General features: G+C 37.1%; 1 protein-coding gene across 7 annotated transcripts in view; it reads right to left on the bottom strand.

Annotated features, from left to right (window-relative positions):
• The window catches only part of TJP1 (tight junction protein 1), a 115,443-nt gene that overhangs the window by 79,138 nt on the left and 16,612 nt on the right, over nt 1-19,693 (bottom strand). For all 7 annotated transcript variants that reach the window (XM_057542964.1, XM_057542965.1, XM_057542966.1 and 4 more), the window contains exon 2: nt 11,110-11,166. In XM_057542964.1, coding sequence (XP_057398947.1) covers nt 11,110-11,166 — 57 coding nt within the window. The remainder of the gene's footprint in view (nt 1-11,109; nt 11,167-19,693) is intronic.

Here is a 19,693-nt window from a genome sequence, read left to right as displayed (position 1 = left end):
ATGAGGTCCCAAGAGATCTGAAAGGCCTGTTCAAAATCAGTAAGTGGTAAGCCCAAACTAGTTCAGAAGTCACAAGACCCCTACAGTTTTTCCACTGTTCCTTGGTAGTTCTCAAAATGTTGTTTAAATGTCTACGACTGTTAGACTGGTTCTTTTTTACCTCTGAGCCCTTTATCAGCCCATTGGTTACTCGCTCTTGTGGCTCTGTTTCCAAAATTATAGCTTTCATTTCTAATTCTTATTCCACTTTCCTATTTCCAGCTTCTTAAAGGACACCTCCAATTGCCCAAACTGTCATTTTCTCCACAAAACTGACCTCACCACCAACGTTCTAAACTTAAAAAAAAAAAAGAAAAAAAACAAATAAAAAGCCAAAATTTTGGCTCCTTCCTTACCAAGGTTACTACTTTTTATTAATTTTATTACATATATATGTAGTTTATGTGGTAGAATTATGAGTTCTGAATTTCAGATATTATATTCCATAAGTATTTCTAATATTTAAAATTAAATTTTACATGTAAGTGAAAAGAGCATTATATGATGAGTCCAGAGACCTGTGTTCAAGATGTACCTCTTTGGGACATTTCACTAGACCTTTCTGAGACTCAGTTTATTCCATGTGGTTATTAACACCTATTTCACAGAGAATTAATAAAATAAAGGATTTGAAACATTCATAATACACTCTATAAATGTACACAATGGCCTTCAACCAGATAAAACAAGCCTAGCTTAGCTTACATGCTTACCTCAGTGTAAATGCTTACCTTCTACCCACCATACACTAGCCTGGAGCTACTCAAGAGATACCTAGGATTCCCCCTCCCTGGCCCCTTTTCTTAGAATAGCTTTACTGACATGTAAATCACCTACCGTAAATTCACTCTTCAAAATGTACAATTCTATGTTTTTTGTATGTTCGGAGTTGTGCAACCATCATCACAATCAATTGCATAAAATTTTCATCACCCTAAAATGAAATTCCCTACCCTTTAGCCATCATCCCTGAATTCCCCCATCCTAAAAACCACTAATCTTTCTGTCTATTCACCTGTTCTGACCATTTCATATAAATGGAATTATACAATAATGGTCCTTCGTGACTGGCTTCTTCGAGTTAGGGTAACGTTTTCAAGGTTCATCCATGTCACAGCATGTATCGGTACTTCATTTCTTTTCACTGTTGAACAATATTCCATTATATGGATATACCACATTTTGCTTATTCATCATTCATCAGTTAATGGGCATGTGGGTTCTTTACACTTTCAGGCTATCATGAGTCGTGCTGCTATGAACAACCATGTTTAATTAGTTATTATGTCGGTATTTGTCTCCACTTCTCTTGGGTATATGCCTAGGAGTGGAATTGCTGGGCCATGTGGTAATTCTACATATGTTTACCTTTTGAGGAATACCTTACTTAGTTTACCACAGTTGGCTCCACCAGCCAACATCCACATCCTCATCAACACTTACTATTGCCTGCTTTTGTGATTACAGCCATTCTAGAGGGTGTGACAGGGTTATCTCATTGTCATTTTTGACATATATTTCCCTGATGGTCAGTACTGTTGAGCATCTTTTCATAAATAGTTCTGTATCTTCTTTGGAGAAATGTTTTTCAAATCTTCAGTCCATTTTAAAAACTGAATTACTTGTCTTTTTACTACTGAATTTCTATATTCTGGATACAAGTCCCTTATCAGATATGTAACTTGCAAATACTTTCTCATTCTGTGGGTTATCCTTTCACTTTCTTGTTGACAGTTTCTTGGTTTCCTTTGAAACACAAAAGTTTTAAATTTTGATGTGGTCCAATTTTACCTGTTTTCTCTTCTGTTGCTTTTATTTTCAAGATTATATCTAAGAAACCACTGCCTAACCCAAGGTCATAAAGATTTATTCCTGTGTTTTCTTCTAAGAGTTTTACAGTTTTAGCACTTACATTTAGGTCTATGATCCATCTTAGGTTAATTTTTGTTCTTGGTGTGAAGTAGGAGTCAAAATTCATTACTTTCCATGATGTTGATCAGTTGTCCCAGTACCATCGGTTAAGACTACTCTTTCCCTCACTGCATTGTCTTGGCACCCTTGTTCCAAGTTTACTTCCTATTCAATCCCCTCCCTATTTGAAACACTTAGCTGCTTGCCCTTAGATGATCTCTTAACTAGATTCCTTGCTTTCAACATACTTTCACCATTTGATTTTTTTTTTTTTTTTTAGTTTTAGGTGTACAACATATTGTTTAAAAAAACTTTTTTACTGAAGTATAGTTGATTTATAATATAATATTAGTTTCAGGTATACAACATAGTGATACAAGTTTTTATAGATTATACTCCTTTTATAGTTACTATAAAATATTGGCTATATTCCCCTGTCCTATATAATATATCCCTGTAGCTTATTTATTTTATAAATAGTAGTTTGTATCTCTTAATCCCCTTCCCCTATCCTGAACCTCCCCCCTTCCCTCTCCCCACTGGTAACTACTAGTTTGTTCTCTATATCTGTGAGTCTGTTTCTTTTTTGTTATATTCACTAGTTTATTTTTTTAGATTCTGCATATCCATGATAACATACATTGTCTTTTTCTGTCTAATAAGCATAATACCCTCTAGGTCCACCCATGTTGCTGAAAATGACCTTATTTTATTCTTCTATATGGCTGAGTAATATTCCATTACATATATATGTACCACATCTTCTTTATCCATTCATCTGTTGATGAACACTTAGGTTGCTTTCATATCTTGGTTATTGTAAATAATGCTGCTATGAACACTGGGGTGCATGTATCTTTACGAATTAGTGTTTTTGTTTTCTTCGAATATATACCCAGAAGTAGAACTGCTTGATCATATGGCAGTTCTATTTTTAGTTTTTTGAGGAACCTCCATACTGTTTTCCATAGTGCCTGCCCTAATTTACATTCTCACCAGTGTACTAGGGTTCCCATTTCTCCACATCCTCACCAACACTTGTTATTTGTAGACTTTTTGATGATAGCCATTCTGAGGGGCCCAAGGAGTCCTGGGGCTGGTGTCACACAGTTGGTGGGTGGGGATGGGGGCCCCAGGGGATCCCGGGGCTGATGCCCACCCACCAGTGAGTGAAGCCAGGTTCTAGGGCTAGTATCGGCCAACTGGTGGGCAGAGGCAGGTCCTGGGGTCTCTGGCTGCAGGGCCCAGGAGTCCCAGAGCTGGTGTGGAACCACTGGTGAATGGGGCTGAGGCCCAGGGGGTGCTGGGACTGGTGCATGCCCATGGGTGTGTGACGCTGGCCCCAGGGCTAGTGCCAACTCACAAGTGGGTGCAGCCAGGTCCTAGGGTGTCTGGCTGCAGGGCCCTATGGGTCCTGGTGCTGATGAGCTAGAGGGAGGGTTCCACGATGACTCTTGCCAGCACCAGTGTCCACGTGGTAGAATGAGCTCCCCAAATGTCTGCTGCCAATGTCTATGTTCCTCGGGTGCACTCCAGTTGTCTCCTGCCTCTCCAGGAGGCTCTCCAAGATCAGAAGATGGGTCTGATACAGGTTCCTTTCAAATTACTGCTTCTGCCTTGGGTCCCAGAGAGTGTGAAATTTTATGTGCACCCTTTAAGAGTGGAGTGTCTATTTCTCATAGTCCTCTGGGTCTTCAGAAAGTGAGCCCTGCTGGCCTTCAAAGCCAAATTCTGGGGACACGTCTTCCTGGTGCAGGACCCCTGGGCTGGGGAGCCTGATGTGGGGCTCAGACCCCTCACTCCTTGGGAAGAACCTCCGTAACTGTAATTATCCTCCCATTTGTGGGTCGCCTACCTGGGGGTATGGGTCTTGACCATGACTCCACCCGTCCTACCCATCTCACTGTGGTTCCTTCTTATTATCTTTAGCTGTAGACCTTTATGCCTCCAGTCTTGCTCATCAATAATTGCTCTGTAAACAGTTGTTAATTTTGGCGTGCCCGTGAAAAGAGGTGAGCTCAGGGTCTTCCTACTCTGCCATCTTGGCCAAGCCTCTCTTAACTTCTCTCAACCCTTTAATTCTTTAATATAGAAATATTCACTTAATCTTTCATCTTTCTTTTTTTCAGAAAATAAAGTAGAGATGACCAACTCATTCCTGAGTATTTATTCATTTCTCAAAGAATTATAAAAATATGTGCATTTTCTAAGGAAGAACATCTGAAACTAAAGAATGTTGTGGGTATGTCATGGGTGGGAGGGGTGGAACACAAGACCCTCTGGATGCAACTACCGTTTCAAGCTACAGACCTGCACTTGCCAATACTATAACCATTATACACACAACTACTGAGCACTTAAAATGTGGCTAGTCTTACCTGAAAGGTGCTGAAATTACAACATGTGCATTGGTTTTCTAAGACTCAGTATGGAAAAAAAAAGCAAAGTACAGTATACCAATTTTTAAATATTAATTACATGTTGAAAATGACAACATTTTGGATATACTGAGTTAAATGAGATCTATTACAAAATTCACCCATATTTTACATTTTTCAGTGTGAAGACTAGGAAAATTTTAACTACATTGTGGTTTGTATTATATTGCTACTAGACAATGCTGCTACTTGATCTCCTAAGAGTGACTTTGTTGAATAGATTGGCCTCCTGTGAAAATAAGTTTTAGTGGGCATAACTAAGTACACCAAGCCCTTATCTGGCAAGACACAATATCTGTAACTCCAGGTTACTGCCAAAAGCATATAGTCTCAAATTATCTCGGTCACTTACTACTATTCCAAAAGCTCACTTGGCTCACCTCAAGAAGAATAACTTTCTCTCATTCCTTTGTCAGCGTTACTTAAAAATGTGATGCCAGAGGACATGGCCCTCCATTTCAAACATGCATTTTTAAACATACATATTACGGGTCTCATCCCAGACCAAATGAATCAGAATCTCTGGTAGTTGGGCATGATCCAGTTGATTCCTCTTTACAATAAACCTTGAGAGCTACGACTCTAGATCAGTGGTCAGCAAACTATGGCCTGCAGGCTAAATCCAGCTAGCTGCCCATTGTTGTAAATAAAGTTTTACTGGAACATAGCCACACCCATTTGTTAACCTACTCTCTACAGCTGCTTTTGCAATACAGCTACAGAGTTGAGAAGTTGTGACAGAGATTTATGGCCTGCAAGGCCTAAAGTATTTATTTATTATCTGGTTCTTTACAGCAAAAGCTTGCTGACAGTGCTCTAGATAGTCTAAATTTTATTCTGTAACAACTCAGAATACCAAAGGAAAGATATCTGAAAGTATAGTTCTGCAGCCTCAGAAAATGAAGTTAACTGAATTGTGCTTTGGCATAAGTTTCTGGGCTTACAATGACAGGTCTATTTCTAAAAATCTTCAAAAACGATTCCTGGAGGGATGGTTGTTGAGGACTTCCATTCTGTCATAGTCCCTCTCTGATGAGGCCCAGAGGCAACACAGCTCTGTGTTCCCAGCACAATAGTTAACATGTTTGAAAACCAAAGAATTATGAACTATATACTCATCTTATCTCCATGTATCTTTTGACGACATTTTTCTGGGCTAGTACCCCCCTCCTTCAAGGCAAAAGAAAACTGAAGCACAAGAAGAGCCCAGCTACAGAATGGAGTTTACACTGACCTTCTTCCTAGACAGGAGTTCCAGACTTGCCTGAGTATTACAACTACCATGATGAGTTGGTGTGACACTTTCAACAAATTCAAAAAATCAGATTCTGTTTTCTCAACATTCAGAATCTTTTCCTACTTTGCCTAAGTTAATGAGATACAGATCTGTAGTAAATAACCTAACATTTCCCCACAACTGACAAAACCAGGCAAAACAGGAGAAAGGAGAAACGTACTTTAGCTAATTTAAGTGTCTTATTTTATTTTCCTTACTTAAAAACTAAAAAGGTATTAGGAAAAAACAAATGTAACGTGATACGGTCAAATTACACCTATGGTCTCAAATGATCTAGCTTCTACCTTAAGAAATCATAAAAAGAAAAGCAACTTAAACCCAATGTAAGCAGAAGAAACATTAAAGTAAGAGCAGAAATCAGTGAAATACAAAGCAGAAAATAAAAAATATCAATGAAAAGAAAAGCTGGTATTTTGAAAAGGTTAATAAAATTGTTAAACCTCTAGCCAGGCTGACCAAGAAATAAGAGAAGACACAAATTACCAATATCATAAATGAAAATGGGCCACCATTACAGATCCTAAAATATTAAAATAAGAGAATGTCATGAACAATTTTATGTCTATAAATTTGACAGTTTAGATAAAAGGAACTAATACTTTGAAAGATACAAACTACCAAAGTTACCCAAAAAATCTCCAAAAGCTAACAAAGAAGAAATACATAACCTGAATAGTCCTATATAAAATTAAAGAAAATAAATTTATAGTTAAAACCTTTCTCGGGCTTCCCTGGTGGCGCAGTGGTTAAGAATCTGCCTGCCAATGCAGGGGACAAGGGTTCGAGCCCTGGTCTGGGAAGATCCCACATGCCGCGGAGCAACTAAGCCTGTGCGCCACGGCTGCTGAGCCTGCGCTCTAGAGCCCGTGAGCCACAACTACTGAGCCTGCATGCCACGACTACTGAGGCCCGCGCGCCTAGAGCCCGTGCTCTGCAACGGGAGAGGCCACCGCAATGAGAAGCCTGCGCACCACAACAAAGAGTGGCCCCCGCTCGCCGCAACTAGAGAGAGCCCGCGCACAGCAGCGAAGACCCAATGCAGCCAAAAATAAATAAATACAATAAATAAATTAAAAAAAAAAAAAAAAAAAAAAACCTTTCTCACAAAGAAAACTCCAGAACCAGATGGCTACACTGGTGAATTCTACCAAACACTTAAGGGAGAAATATCTTCAGTTGTACACAAACTCTACCACAGAACACAATAGGGAAGAATACTTCCCAACTGCTTGTTTTGAGGCTGGTAGCTTTCCTTACTCCAAAACCAATAAAAACACAAGGAAAAAGTACTAACCAATATTCCTCATGAACACAGAAACAAATATCTTCATAAAACATTAGCAAATCAATCTGGCAATATATAAAATGAATAATACATCACAACTAGGTAGAATTTATCTTGGGAATGAAAAGCTCTTCAACATCCAGAAAAGCAAGAAACTGACCATGCCAACAGACTAAAAAGAAAACTCGTATGATAACCTCAATCAATACTTACCAAAAAAGCACTGGCAAAATCCAACATCTATTCATGATTTAAAAAAAAAAAAAAAAAAAAAAGCCTCTTAGCAAAGTTAAGTATAAAAGGGAACTTCCTCAACCTAGTAAATAGCAAAACAGAAATACATGGGAACTTCCTTAACCTCATAAAGGGCATCTACAAAAACCTTACTGCTAACATCATACATAATAGTGAAAGAATGCTTTCATTTAAAATTTGGAATAAGGCAAGGACGCCTGCTTATTACTGTCCCTATTCAACAACATCCTGGAAGTCCTAGCAAGTACAATAAGGCAAAAAAAAGAAATGAGCAGCTGTAGATGAAAAATGAAGACATAAAACTGCCTCTCTTCACAGATGAGATGACTGCATAGAAAAATGCCAAAGAATCTACCGAAGAAGTTCCTAGAACTCTAGAAAAGTTACAAGTTCACTATTTTTAAAAAAACAAAAATCAATTGTATTTCTACATATTAATAGACAATCAAAAACTGAAATTTTAAAAAATACCATTTACAATAGCATGAGGAAACATAAAAAATATGCTTGACTAGAAATCTAACAAAACGTGTGTAGAATCTGTATGCCAAAAACTACAAAACCGTAATGAAGAGATACATCACATTCATAGTTTGGAATACTCAATACCGTTAATTCTCCCCAAATTAATCTGTAGATTCAATGCAATCCCAATGAAAAATCCTGGCAGATTTTTTTAATTTGACAAACTTATTCTAAAGTTTATATGCAGAGACAAAGGAACTAGTCAAAATAATTAAAAATAATAATAGTAAGTTTGGAGGATTCACACTACCTGATTTCCAACTTAATATAAAGCTACAATAATCAAGGCAGAAGTAACTGGCAAAGGATAGACACACCGATCAATAAAAGAGACTAGGGAAAGACCGACACATGTATGGTCACTGATTTTTGACAAAGGGAGAAAGCAATTAAATGAAGAAAGGACAACCTTTTCATAAATGGTTGTTCAAAAAATTGGACATCCGTATTAAAAAAAAATCCCCTAAAAAAAAATCTTCATACAAAATTTAATTAAAACAAAAACAAAAAACAAAACAAAACCTTCCAGAAGAAAACAACAGGAAAGATATTTGGGACCTTAGGTTTGGCAGACTTCTCAGACACAAAACCAAAAGCAAAATCAATAAAAGCAAAAACTAACAAATTGGACTTTATCAAAATTTAAAACTTATACTCTGCAAAAGACACTGTTAAGAGAAGGAAAAAGGCAAGCCACAGACTGGGAAAAATATTTGCAAAACAATACCTATTAAAGAACTTGTATCCAGGAGATATTCAAAACTTTCAAAACTCAGTAACAACTGCTGTGCACCAAGGGACAATTAACAGAGTACAAACGTAATCCATGGAATGGGAAAAAAAACATTTATGAGTCATATATCTGATAAGGGGTTAATGACCAGAATATATAAAAACTCCTACAATTCAACAAATAAAACCCAATTTAAAAATGGACAAAGGAACTGGACAGATGGCAAATTTTTGTTATGTGTATTTTACCATAGTTTAAAAAAACAGTAAGTATAAAAATTAATAAACAGAAACCTCAATTAAAATAGAGTTGGGAGGCCAGAAGGGGGAGCACTCATGCACTGTGCTGTTAGCAGAGCCCAGCAAGAAGAAAGACTTCCTCTTCTTGCCTGCCAAGAACTCAACCAATGACAGACTGTCACAATTCAGCCAATGAAAAACCACTACACTCTGGACTCTCAATTCCTCCAATGGACTCTGTTTACTACAGCCCTCCCAACTTCCTTTTCCCCTCTATAAAAGAGTTCTATTTTTGCTGGGGTCTTGCACTGTGTCTTGCAGTGGCTGCAGACCCTGAATTGCAATTCTCTGTTGATCCCAAGTAAACCCATTTTTGCTGGAGAAATAACTTGCAGTCTATTTGTTTAAGGTCAATATAAGAAAACAAAAAGCCTAATTAAAAATGGGCAAAAGATTTGAACACATTTTACCAAAGAAGATAATGGATGACAAATAAGCACATAAACAGATATTCAAAATCATTAGTCTTTAGAGAACTACAAACTAAAAACCACAATTCCATTCCTAGGAATTTACCCAAGAGAAATGAAAAGCTACGTTCATTCAAAAACCTGTACACTAGAGATTTATTCACAATCACCAAAAACTGGAAACCACCCCAGGGTATCAAGACTGGAGAATCAATAAGCAAATTATTCTACATTCATACAATGGAATACTACTCAGCAATAAGAACTACTGATATAAGTACATCACGGAGAAATCTCAAGTGCATTAGGCTAAGTGTAAGAAACCAGTCTCAAAAGGCTATGTATTGTATGAGTTCACCTACATGAGAGAAAAAGCAGACATACAGGAACAGAAAACACATCAGTGGTTACTAAGTGCTCAGGGTAAGCGGACGGGGTTGACTACAAATGGCACAAGGGAAAATTTCAGGGTGATGGAATTGTTCTATATTGTCTGTAGTGGTAGTTATATGACTTACATGACTAAATGCGTTTGTCAAACTCAGAACTGTACACTAAGGATGAATCTTACTGTGTGTAAATTATATCAATAAAAATAATAAAGGCATTAAGAAAATAAATGTAATGTGATAAAATACCATATTATTCTATAAAAACCAGCCAATTAAACATTTATAAGGTATGATGGTATATGTTTAATCTGATTTAAATATGCTATCAGCACATTTCAAACAAATTCAGGCCATACCTTAGCTTTATAAATTAAAAGTTAAGGTTAGTATTATTTAATGATTTCTTTCACCATTTAGGGAGACACAAAAAAGTCTTATCTGAAATCACTGTTTTTTAATAATTTACCCACTGTCTATCATGTGTAGATTCAAAGATTCACGAGATAATCAGGGGCAGGGTGGTTCAGGAACATGATTTTCCCCCTTTCCATTTTCCTAGTAATGGATATAGCTGGTAGAAGTAGTAAGTGTAAAATACTTAAATATTCTCTAATCTCTTTCTGTACATTCTCTAAGGAGAAGGGTAATCAGGAGAGTCAGCTCTCTTCAAAGGGAGGAAAGGAGAGATTTATGGGAGGCACTACTTTATGTCAAGCATGAGGTGGCATAAGCCCCATTTTCAACACGGAAAACCAATGCTTTATTAGCGGGTTTGGTCACTTGCTCATTTCTAAAGGGAAGCAGGCAGCAGTAGGATTCAAATTCAGGGCAGTCTCATTTCAGACAAAGCTCTTACTCTTTTTTTTTTTTTAAACTATTATTTATTTAATTCTTATTCCAGAATTTTCCATCTATTTCTAGTGCCGTGTGGCATGCGGGATCTTAGTTTCCCAACTAGGGGTCAAACCCACTCCCCCTGCATTGGAAGCGTGGAGTCTTAACCACTGGATCGCCAGGGAAGTCCCACAAAGCTCTTACTCTTACCCAGCTCACTACGATCTGCTCTCTGCCCATCTGCAATTGCTTAAGCAAGAGCTTGGCTCTGCATGTTTCAAATCAAGGAGTATCTTTTAAGATTTTATTACTCACATGACCCTGATCAATTTTAAACCCCAAGCCTACAATACATACATATATACTCAGAAGAGCTGAATCAGTTTACAATTTACACGAAAATATGGTGTCTTTTATCTGATCAAATTTTTAAATATAACCACTTAATTTCTTAAGTCATGATTAAAAAACAGCAATATACAAATAACAACCAAAAGGATATATGAAAAAGTAATCATGTTCACTTTTGACCTTAATAAAGAATTTATTGCAACTCTACTTTTAAACAAAGGAATATCGAAAAGTTCTTCCCCTTTCTTCTGGCTTCCTGACATCTGGCTTTCCTCTATTGTTTTCAAAAGCTGCCAGTATCCTGACCTACACACAGATTATTTACTCCAACAGAACTCACCCTGTGAAGTGTCACCGTGTGTTGTTCCCATATAGCTGTTTCCTCCATTGCTGTGTTCTGATAAAGGAAAAGAAAAACAAATAATTATCTTTTAAGGAAATGTCTAATAAAGTGAATGAGAACATCTAGCAAACAATTTAGCACAGTAAAATACCAAAATTCATACTTTCAATATTAGAAACTCTGAAAAGGGCTTAATAATTACAGAATGTTTTTTGCTTGCTTTTGTTTTTGTTGTAAGAGACAGGAAATTACACAAGGAACTTCCTTTGTTTTTAACTTAATTTGGACAGATGCCACTCTATATTCATTTCATGCCAGCTGAAATCAGTGTTCAAGCTAATTCTGCAACTTTATACTTAACATCAGATAGAAATGAACAGAAGTTGGAATAGTATTTTTAAATATCTAACGAACAACACATAAAACATTTAAAAGTATTCCTTAACGTTGTGCAAAGGAAGGGAACGTCAAATACCTCTGAACTCAGTAATTATAAATACACGTATCACAGGAAAACAGATAAGACCATTTGATAGGTTTGGTCAATGGCTGCTTCAGTATCAGTTAAAACATTACTGCTCCACCTAGTTTCAGTTTTACTACAGAATTATCTTCAAGCTTTGTTTATAACCCTGAAGAAAAAAAAAAAGTCTTTTCTAATATACATATCATGCACACATGCCCATGCCACACACAAAAGAAACAAAAAAGAAAAACAAATAAACAATTCCAAACTCCCTGCCCCAAAGAACTGCCTTAAAATAAAAGTGATGCAAGCTCCAACAGAGGTGCTCAAATGTCAGTGTAGTTCAGGTTCTTCTCCTGTCAAGAACTTTTTACTAAAGAGAGAAATAAATCACTATCTAAGAGATAGACACTAAAGATTTCAAAGTAAATTTCTTATAAATTGGGTTAACTGCTCTTGGAGGCTTAAAGTAATTCAATCTCTTTTAATGTTACCATTTTCTTTAATTGGGGTTCCTGAACATATATATCTACAATTTGTTTAAAGGCTTTTTCAGAGGTATCACAAGGTGCGGTAGAAGGGAGAATGCTGAGCACGATGCTTCCAGGACACCACTTGTCACCCAGCCTTATCAATGTCTATTCCACAAGTAAAGTTTGTTTTCTAGTGCACTGCTGTCACTACCATCATGAGAACATGTCCACCAAGGGGCCCTGGGCCCATTTCTCCTTTCCCACAGCAACTTTAATCGAACATTAATGCCACTTTAGAAGAGGAATCCCTATAAAGAAAGCCTGCTTCGCTAAATACAAAGCAACTAGATTAACTTTCCTGCCAGATGAATAAGAGAGGGAGAGAAAGGATCCCTCTGTTCACTCCCATAGATAAGAACTGTCAACCAGCGTTTTGTTTCAATCTTTCAGTCAAGTGCAGCAAAACCTCCTCTTAATGAGACCTCTGCTGGAAACAAAGCTGTTTTGTTTTTTAAAAAATTGACCAGCATTTATGTATTTTAAAAAATACCTCCATCAATGTGACACAGTGATGATATGAGTAATTCTGCTAAATATCAAGAGTCCTACTAAAATATACAAGATAAAAATATCTGCAATTGCCAGTTTGTCCAATCTTAGCTGACTTATTAAAAATGAGAACTGCTTGCATGGCTTTAAGCTTGTCTTGCTTTGATCTACTTCTTAAACCAGCAGCACTGCTTCACTACCCTTTTAATTCCTTTCCTATCAGTGCAAACTGAAAGTGATCTGATAACCAGAGAGGACCTCCATAACATATTCTTTGGAATGAAAATTTATCATCCTCCATATGGTTTTAATGGCCACACAATTTACCATTTAGTAAAAGAATATGAATCAAATGAGGAAATTCATTTAATGTGAAGGGAGGAAAAGCAGATTATGAAACGGCTTGTATATATTGTTATCCTTTGTTTAAACATGAATATGAAAAGAAAAGCTAAAAGGATATACAAAATGTTAACACTGATCATCCTCAAAGTGAAGGGATTATGAGTAATATTTTTTTCATTAGGTTTTTTTTTTTTGCTTTCCTTTCTCCATTCCCAGTCAGAAAAAACTGCCAAAATATTTTAAGCCACATTCATCAAATCCCACTTGAAACTTCAAATATCTATTTTTAACTTTTCTTTTAGGAAAAATCAAGTAATATTTAAGATTATTTTATGTTTTATTGTTAATTATAAAAAGTATCTTGTTAGTAAGGGATTTATAGAATAAGGTCTTAACGTACAAGCTTCTAGGAGTACAATAAGAGAAACTTAGACGATTTTGTCTATATAAGGGGAAAAATAAAAATACTAAAACAATTGTTCTCAGCATTCCAATCAAAATTAATGTTTCTTCAGAAAAGTACACAACTCAACCAACTCAATGGCTTCCCCAAAATGGGTAATACAATAGCTCCCTTCTCTGTTAAAGCCAAACACAGCCTTATTAGCTTGATTTATCAGAAGGGAGACCAATGTGCAAGAAAGAAGCCGAGAGAACGAAACATCAAAAAGGGTGGTCAGTTAGGCTCTTGACCTGCGCACTAAAGCAACTGAATCCATAATATAAGTAAGTTGTTATGCCTTGCTGATCCTAGTCGCTTAAAACACACACACAGAGAAAAAATTGTTCCTAGTTTAAACCATGGACCCTTCCATCTCTCTCCACCCTCAGGCCTTTGGTTTCCTTCAGTGGCAAAAGCAGCAAAATTCTATCCATGGTTGTTTATATAACTAGGCAGACTTTATGAGGAGTTCTGAAGGAACTGAGAATACAAATACAGTAAAATATAATGGTAGAATCTCAGTTGACGGGATTCAAGTACCCACTGTAATTCTTTCAACTTTGCTATGTTTGAAAGTGAACATAAAATGTTGGGAGGTGGTGAGAGGAGATTCTTATTAAATCACTCAGAAACTGAAGGCTAAAACGGATATAAAAAACTTTTAGTACTACTAAATATGATACTTTAGAAATCTTGATACTTTAGATTTTAACGCTAAAATTTTGATACTTTAGAAAAAGGAGGAAGGGGATTTCCTTTGAAAGAATAGCTAAAAAAACAAGTGGCCTCTGGGGTGGAGAAAGAGAAATTGGGGCAGGGAGGTAGGGAATCTTACATTTTCATTGTGAGCCCTTTTGTAATGCTCTATTACGTTCATCTACTACTTATTCAAATAGTTTTTGAAACATCATCCTTATTGTAAAATTGCTTACTTGTCATTTTTCTTACTGGAAAAAAAAAGCAGAATGCATAACTGGCAGAAGGATTTTCTGGTAAATGAATAGTCTCATTCCCAAAACATTTAGGCTTGTGGGGAGACCGCAAGTTAAAAAGTGTCACTCCTCTAAGAATGATTACAGCACTATCATTCCCTATAACTATGAAAGATGCTGTTAAACAGAAAATGAACTAAGCCAGAAACATCAAGATCACAGCCCAAATCTGCAATTAACTAGGTAAGTAACCTTAGTGTTCCTCATTTAGGGAATGGTATGACATTATCTCAAGTAAAAAGTCCTGTCCACCTCCAAAATTCTATTAGACTGTAATTTCAGTTCCAAACAGGCTGCAAATTCAATAATTAGTGAAGCACTGTAGGCATCCAGAAAAACTGCAATCGTGGCCACTGGACTCTGAGTTCTACATACACTTCTAAGTCAGTGTCAACTGACCAGAATCACAATTTCTGAAGAAGCAAAAAGCTGCATTTCAGAGAGTGCCAAGAGTTTGTTTGGTTTCTTTGTTCTAAGCTCCAGCTGGCAAAGACACTACTCAGATCACCAACTCTGAAGGGCTTCCTGCCAAAACTTAGGATCCTAATTCTAGGCAGTTTCACTGTCCTTTAGGGCTGATTACAGATCAAGTGGGGAAAAGACAGGAGAACACAAGAACGGACAAGAAGGGATGAACCTATAACTGGGAGAAGACCAAATCCAAGACGGAATAAATAAAGCCAGTGTTCTCCAAATGAAGGAAAATCTTAACTCCTTAATATTAACTTGGTATATAGCCAGTTAAAATTTACCATCCTTATGGCTGTAATTTTAAAAACAATCCATTCATTTATTCAATCCAGACATTTATGCTAAGTGCCGTAGAGGTCAAAAATAGGTCCTTCTTCCTCCTTAAGGACTCAAGGAGAGGCTTACAACACTAGATAAATGTGTATACGAGGTGCCACGGGGGATGGAGAGGACGCTGCTTGCTGAGAAGATGGGAGACTAAGTCCCCGAGAAAGAAACATCTGAGTTCAAGCTTGAAGGATGACCAGGAAAGAAAGTGGGGAAAGATGTTTCCAGAGAAGAAACAGGGTATCAGCAAGGTTGTTGATGCTGCACATAAATCTGGCTTTGATGTGGCTGAACAGTACCATTTGTGGAATAGGGAAAGGGTAAAAAGAGAAGCTGCAGAAGTACATCCCAACAGGCCTTGTAACAAATGCAACGCTAAGGACTGTAAACTCAATGGGAAGACACTACAGAACTTCAGGCTGTCATATTCCATAGTCAGGACTCATTCTGATGGCTGTGATGTGGAAGAGGGAGTTGAGGCAGGGAGACCAGTTAGAAAGTGCAAGTAAAGAGGGGGGAGGAGCTAAAGATGGCTGTTACAGGTTTCTGAATTGAGCAGCTGCGTGAAAAAGCCAGCAGAAAAAGAGATTACAAATTCAGTTTTAGTCACCTTTAATTTAAGGTGCCTGTGGAAATACTGGAGCAGAGATATAGGCAGTAGGCAGGTGGATATAGGTGATCTGGCACAGATAAGGATCTAGGAGTAATCAACAAAGTAGTATTGAATCCAAGTGAAAAGATCCAATTACCAAAGGACTAAGATGACCCTGTGCACCACAAATATTCTGAGGGGAAAAAAGGAAGAACCTAAGGAATCTGAAAAGGAACAGCCAGTGAGGAACTAATACAAAAGTGTCATTTATTGTCCAGAGAATACACCAAAACAAAATATAAAAATGGAAGATAACATAAAAGAATAAAATTTTCATGTTTTTTAAATTGTTGGACCCTTACATATCAAATATATACTTTAAATAGTTTATTCAGTGCTATCTCTTAAATAAAGCACACTGAGCACTCTTTCCTGATGACTTGTGGTCCCCCACTAGGAAAATTAAGTAGCAAAGAGAGAGGTAACACTGGTGGCTCTGAGTTTTTCTTCTGTATGCAAAGCTGTTATGCTGAATTGTTTCTGAATTCTCCTGCCCTCCAAAGTGTTTTGTTTTTTGTTTTTGTTTTTTTGCTTTCCATCCAAAATAGAAAGCAAGATTACCTACTGAGATAAGGTTGAGCCAGGAACTTAAGAAGTACAACCTAAGTTTTAGTGAATAAAACAAATGACCCCTGCCCCTCTTTGACCTTTCAGTTAAGCATTTAATTTCAGATGTGATCACTGCTATGCAAATAAAGTGCAAAGAAAGAGACTAGTGTATGTGCCAGAAGGTGGGGAAAATATACATTTGGATTGATCTGAAGGGCTGTCAAGTAAACTCTCAAAATGGAGATGTCCTGTCCAAGAGAGAATAAAAAAGATAAATCTGAAGTCAAATGAAGAGTGGTCTTGGAGACACTCAGGGAATTCAACAAATCTCACAAACAGGATAAGAACTCACTAAGCATAAGAACTAAAAATAATGATCAAAGTAACACTGCAGCAATTGTGGGATGACAGCCTCAACAGAAAGTAAGTAAATCGAGCATCTGACATCCCACTATTCTCAACACCAGTTAAATTTTCAAATACTTTATTGTGTGTTCACTCCTTGGCTGACTATTTAGGAGACAGACGATGAGATGGATAGGATTAGAAAATATTAGGAGCCGGAAGAAAGACATAGGTGGGCCTAGAATTTTTTTGGTTGATCACAGCTAGAGATTTGCTTAAGTAAGTTCACAGATAAATTGCTATATTTGCCAATGTCCTAAGATCAAAGCGAAAGTGTTACCAAGTCCAAGCTTGCTCTGCTCGCCACATGACAGGCCAATGAATCGGAGACAAGGTGTTGAGGCAAAGGAATACGATTTTATTTGGAAAGCCAGCAGACCGAGAAGATGGCAGACTAGTGTCTCTGAAAAACCATCTTATCAGGGTCTGGATGCCAGTTTCTTTTATAGAATCAGAGAGGGAGACGCAGTGAGGATGTAAAGTAAAAGGGCCATCAGTCTTGCGAAACATCTCCTGGAATGACCAGCCCCAGTGAGGGGATGTGTTAGTTTCTTTTTTCTTGCAGCCATGGACAGGTGGGCAGGGTTCCCTGAGGCAGGCCATTATGTGTGATTATAATAACAATTATAATAACAAAGGCAACAAAAAGCAAAGGTTAAAGTCCAAGAAACAGATCCAAGGTGGAGTCCTATTTAGCTTTAGCTCTTCCCCGTTACAAAAGAATATCAGCTTAAATAAGTTACCATTAAACCTTGAGAAATTCTCATCAGGGACAGTTACAGATACCCTCAAAAACTCAGTGCTTTCCAGTTATCAAAAATAAAACTTTTTAGGTTGACATTTTCTAATGGCTGAAATTGGATAAAAGACCTTTCAAATTTTTTCCAGGTAAAAAGGGGAAAGGAAATGGGGTAGCATAGAGGAGGAAGTGATATTTCTGAGTGTATCTTTTTGTGTAGCAGTATTGTTCCATGATATATTATCCTCCACATATCCAAAAGTCTTTCTCCAGGGGTGAGGGGAGAAATGGGTAAAAAATTTAAACTGTTTTGCGTGTATACTAGAAGTGAAGAAATAATAGATAATGAGAGCTGGGTTTCTATTGCTGGAGAAAAAAACTATAAATAAGAAAAGGCGGGAGGCTAAACTGAACTCTATGATGTGAGATTGGAATCTGAGGTATCAGTATAAACCCATGGTTTTCAATATACATGCAGATAGATACAGAAATAAGAGTTTTGTAGATACGCATATGCCTACAGAATTCCTAGCTCTGTCTGCTGAGAGCCTAGAAGCAAGAAAAACTGCAATGAGCACAGCTAGCATGGAGATCTTAATTTCTAAATACTAGTCTTTGATAAAACAAACCAGAATTTCTCAGAGAAGGGGTTGGTTGCAGGGCTGGGTCAGGGAAAATGCAGCAGGAACCTGGAATATCATGTGGCACTAGAAATGAAGGCACCGCTCAAAAAATTATGGGGGTTTGTCAAGAGAACACAGGAACCAGCTTGAAAGAGCTTCTAAAGGCCAAAGCTGGAATAATGTGAGTAACAAAATAATGATAACATTAGACTTTAACCCACAGAATAATAACCCATGAGTCCATACTGATGTAATCAAATAAATAAATGGGAAAGGGACAGCTCTTCATTAGAGTGGAATTTCAATTAAATGTGAAAGGAAAAGGGAAAACAGAATTACCATCAGCCAAACTCCAGAAACTGTTGCAGATAAAGATCCACCCACAGATGATAAAACTAGTGGGTGAATGTTTGAGGACTACCAGTTAAATTAAGCACAGCCCCAAACTACCTCCTCCAAAATATTTATAAATTACAGAAACACAGTAACTTTACAGTGGAGAAATACCATCTTAACCAAGGTAAACATTACCAATAATAAGACAGATCAATATCATGAACCCCTTGACATGATGAACAACATGGTTTTTATAGTATTCTTGCCAAAAATGCACGACCTCATTCCAATGATGAAAAAACATCAGACAAACCAAGTTGAAGGGCATTCTAAAAAATAACCAATCCTCTTCAAATAGTCATAAGAGACAGAGGGAAAACTGAGGATCTGTTACAGAGTCAGACACCAAAAAGAAGTAACTAAACGCAAATTGGAATCCTGGAAAAGAAAAAGGAAGAACTAGCAAAATTCAAATGTGGTGGGTAATTTAGTTATTGGATCACTGTTCATTTCTTATCCTTGATAACTGTTCTACAGTTACAGTTATGTAAAACGTTAAGGGGAGTGGAATGAAAGATAGAACTCTAATATTTTTGCAACCTTTCTCTAACATTAACTCAAAATATAAAAGTTTTTCCATAAACAAAACAAAAAGACAACTTACAGACTAAGAGAAAGTATTTGCAAATCATGTAACCGATAAGGGCTTAATTTCTAAAATACACAGACAGCTCATAAACCTCAGTATCAGAAAAACAACCCAATCAAAAAATGGGCAGAAGACCTAAATAGATCTCTCTCCAAGGAGGACATACAGATGGCCAAGAGGCACACGAAAGGATGCTCAACATCACTAATTATTAGAGAAATGCAAATCGAAACTACAATGAGGTATCACCTCATGAACCTGTTGGAATGGCTATCATCAGAAAAGTCTACAAATAATAAATGCTGGAGAGGGAGTGGAGAAAAGGAACTCCTGTACGTTGTTGGTGGGAATGAAAATTGGTGCAGCCACTATGGAAAACAGTATGGAGGTTCTTTATAAAACTAAAAATAGAGCTACCATATGACCCTGCAATCCCACTCCTGGGTATATATCCAGGGATTAACAGATATAAACCACTATATACAAAATAGATAAACAACAAGAATTTATTGTATAGTACAGGGAACTATATTGAATAGCTTATAATAACCTATAATGGAAAA

Source organism: Balaenoptera acutorostrata, chromosome 3 (assembly GCF_949987535.1).
Source record: "Balaenoptera acutorostrata chromosome 3, mBalAcu1.1, whole genome shotgun sequence".
NCBI lineage: Eukaryota > Metazoa > Chordata > Mammalia > Artiodactyla > Balaenopteridae > Balaenoptera > Balaenoptera acutorostrata.
This window is presented reverse-complemented; position numbering and strand designations above follow the sequence as displayed.